This window comes from Myotis brandtii, unplaced genomic scaffold (assembly GCF_000412655.1).
Source record: "Myotis brandtii unplaced genomic scaffold, ASM41265v1 scaffold727, whole genome shotgun sequence".
NCBI lineage: Eukaryota > Metazoa > Chordata > Mammalia > Chiroptera > Vespertilionidae > Myotis > Myotis brandtii.
The window spans coordinates 10,112-13,582 of record NW_005370872.1 but is presented as its reverse complement, the minus strand read 5'-3'; the positions used below and the strand labels follow the sequence as shown (position 1 = coordinate 13,582).

General features: G+C 47.9%; 1 protein-coding gene across 1 annotated transcript in view; it reads left to right on the top strand.

The window, feature by feature from the left end:
- The window catches only part of LOC102253161 (nuclear body protein SP140-like protein), an 84,719-nt gene that overhangs the window by 80,397 nt on the left and 851 nt on the right, over positions 1-3,471 (top strand). Inside the window, exons 11-14 of the mRNA XM_014530177.1 lie at positions 1,458-1,573; positions 2,260-2,368; positions 2,679-2,756; positions 2,971-3,102. Coding sequence (XP_014385663.1) covers positions 1,458-1,573; positions 2,260-2,368; positions 2,679-2,756; positions 2,971-3,102 — 435 coding nt within the window. The remainder of the gene's footprint in view (positions 1-1,457; positions 1,574-2,259; positions 2,369-2,678; positions 2,757-2,970; positions 3,103-3,471) is intronic.

The window sequence follows — 3,471 nt, the reverse complement described above, 5'->3', positions numbered from 1 at the left end:
GTGTGACCAGCTGCAAACAGCCATCAGCCCCTCACCCAGGCTGGCCAGGCACCCCAGTGGAAAACCCACCCTGAAGGGAGTGTGACCAGCTGCAAACAGCCATCAGCCCCTCACCCAGGCTGGCCAGGCACCCCAGTGGAAAATCCCACCCTGAAGGGGGTGTGACCAGCTGCAAACATCCATCAGCCCATCATCCAGGGTGGCCAGGCACCCAAGTGGGACCCCCACCCTGATCCGAATCACCCTTCAGGGCATACCAGGCAGCCCCCACCCATGCACCAGGCCTTTATCCTATATAGTAAAAAGGTAATATGCAAACTAACCATAACAGCAGAAAGACTGGGTCACTATCACATACACTGACCACCATGGGGCAGACACTCAATGCAAGAGCTGCCCTCTGGTGGTCAGTGCTATCTCACAGTGGGGAGCTCTGCTCAGCCACAAGTCAGGCTGATGGCTGCCAGTATAGCAGTGGTGGTGGGAGCCTCTCCTGCCTCCTCAGCAGTGCTAAGGATGTCCAACTGCAGCTTAGGTCTGCTCCCCGCTGGCAAATGGACATCCCTCGAGGGCTGCCAGGCTGCCGGGCTGCCAGAGGGATGTCTGATTGCCATCTTAGGCCCAATCCCCCAGGGAGCAGGCCTAAGCCAGCAAGTGGTCACCCCTGAGGGGTCCCAGACTGCGAGAGGGCACAGGCGGGGCTGAGGGGCCCCCTACCCCTGAGTGCACAAATTTTTGTGCACCAGGCCTCTAGTTCTGTTTATAAAACAAAGAAATTGCCACTTTCTCTGGCCATTCAGAGATGAAGCCTCCACACCTTACATGCCACTCTGAGTCATGGTGCATCTCCCCAGGGTTCTAGTGCCAAAGATCTCTATCCTCCCTGGCACGACCTGGTCATCTGTGCCTGTGGTCTTTCCAATTCAAAGACACTGCCATAGGTTCAGGGGCCCTCCAGGTATAGAATCCACAGTCCAAGAACCCCTACCAAGCTCTTCAACTCATGGGGAGCCTTCAGCCAAGGAAACAGGAAGTAATACTGTCTTAGAAGTTTATTCAATCTTATCAATTTCCCAATGAACCACCTTTCCCTGCGTCATTTTAGTCATTTTGGTATAGGCAAATGAATTTTGTTCCAGGCCCTTGTTTTATCTGCAAGGTAATACAATGGTTCACATTTCTATAAAATTCATCCTCTCTTTTGTAGCTGGTCTTTCTGTGTTAGAGACTCTGGTTTTATAGGAAAACCTTTTCTGGTCACATAGGCCACTCCTCCTGAACTTCACCACAGACCAAGAGTTCTTTTTCTGAAACTCCACTCCATGCAGTTGGTTCACAGCTCAGGGAGAAGCACATAACTGTCCATTTACATTCCTACAAAGGCAATGAGTTCCAGATTCCCACAACACTGGTCTTCAGGGTCTCACTGGGGATCCAGACATTGTTTTATCTTCTAGCTGGAAAATGCAGAGAAATGCAAGATCTGTGGGGATGAAGGAAAGCTCTTCAACTGCAGCTGGTGTTTCAGCTTCTTTCATGAGGACTGTCACATCCCACCTGTGGAATATAAGAGGTTTGTGAGATGCAGAGCCCTCTCCTTCTATGGACCTTCTTCCTGCCATGCACACTCCCAATACAGTCTCTCCTTGTGTTCTGATGGGGAAAGAGCCGGGTGAGGGGTACAGGATCCAGAGGTATGATGCCTGGATCTGTTTAAAGACAGTCAACAGGAGGGTAATGTTCCCCTCTCTCCCCTTGGAGGTTGAGACTGGTGGCTGGATCCTTTGCCTACATATCACTACTGTCCTTTTAATAAGTTTCCAACCTCGGACTCCTATTCACAGGAGAGCAAATGCTAGTTGTTTGTGTTCTGTGCTTATTCAGAAAAGGCAGGAAACAAGGACACTTTTCCTCATTTTTCCATGTTCTCAATAGGCTAATAGAGGCACAAGGCACCCAGGGGTTAAAGCCTATTTCTGACACTCAGGTTTGGTGGACAGGGCTCCTTGTGCTCCCAGCAGATCAGAAAGGGAAGGGAGAGCCCATCACTCACCCAGACACCATCTTTCACCCAATAAACTGCTGCTACTACTCTAGGGAGCAGGTTTTCACATGAGAGTCCTGGAGAATCAGGGAGGTGATGCCTCATTCCCTGGTTGTGCCTATCAGCCATTCCTGAAAAGAGGTCAGTGGCAGCCATGGGAACAGAGGTGTTTCTGGGGCTTGCCTTGCTTACTTACTTGCCTTGCTAGATTACAGGATCCATTGGAAATGTACATTCTGCACAATAGAAGTGTCTTCAAGAAGTCAGCAGTGTTACAGTGAATCTGAAGTCCTGGCGAGACAGATGGGGCCAGAAGAGAAGTTGGTGAGTTGAATTTGACCCAAGACATCTCCTTTCTGCTCACATGAGAAAAGTCATAGGTGAGGGCAAGGGTTTCAAAGGGTGCCTGCTCTTCTGACCATGCCTCAACCACGCTGAAAACTCACCAGAACCTGCTTACAGGAATAAAAAAAGAAGAAAAAAAAGAAAGAAAAAACTTAGCTATTCCATGTTAGGCGCAATCCCTGTTCAGGGAAACTTCCAGAAGACTACTATGGTCATGCATCTGTCTGGGCTTGCATACGAGCTCATTCTCTCCAAGCTGCTTTTCATTCATAATCTTCTTCTTTTGCAGAAATGTGAATTCCTACTCCTAAAGGTCTATTACCATTTAGAGAGCAACATTTTTCCGAATATTCCACATGAACATTATGTGAGTAACAACAACAAACCATGATTAAAAGCCTCTGTAATATTACCCCACCTTGACACGGTCACTGTGGGATCTGTGATATGAAGCCCATGGGAGGGAGAGCATGTGAGCTGTCTTTCTATTTACCTTGAATTTCCACTGGATTTTATGGAATCCACAAAAGACAGACATTGACCTGTGTCTGTAATGCTCCTATTGATATATTTTTCACCAGGTTCAAAAGGCTTCTCAATGCCTAGAGACACTTAAGACCTTGGATGAAGTCAAGAAGAGTTTAATTGAGGGACGTTACCTCCAAGTGGAGGAGTTTGTGTTGGACATGAATCGCATCTTTGAGGACCCCAGGGTAAGTGGCTCTCCCTGCTTCTATTTCATTTTCTTTCCATTAAGTCACTCTGCCCACATTTCCTGGTGCTAGGAAATTATTTTAAAGTTTCCCTCATCATATGGCAAGCCTAAACAGCAAGGATTCAGGAAGTGACTGGGTTTTTTAATTGAGGATTTAAGCTCACCAGAGAGAGTAACAGTGAGTAAGGAATTGTCCCTGCAACCAGACTCCAGGCCCCTAAGAGCTCATTCCTCTCCTCAAAGGTGACAGGTGTCCATTGAGGACAATGGTGTCCTCCCTGTTCCAAACCTAAGGAGAAAATTCCTTCCTAAAGTCATGTTATCCTTCTTAAATCTCCCGAAATATACTCAATCAGACCTCTCAGAG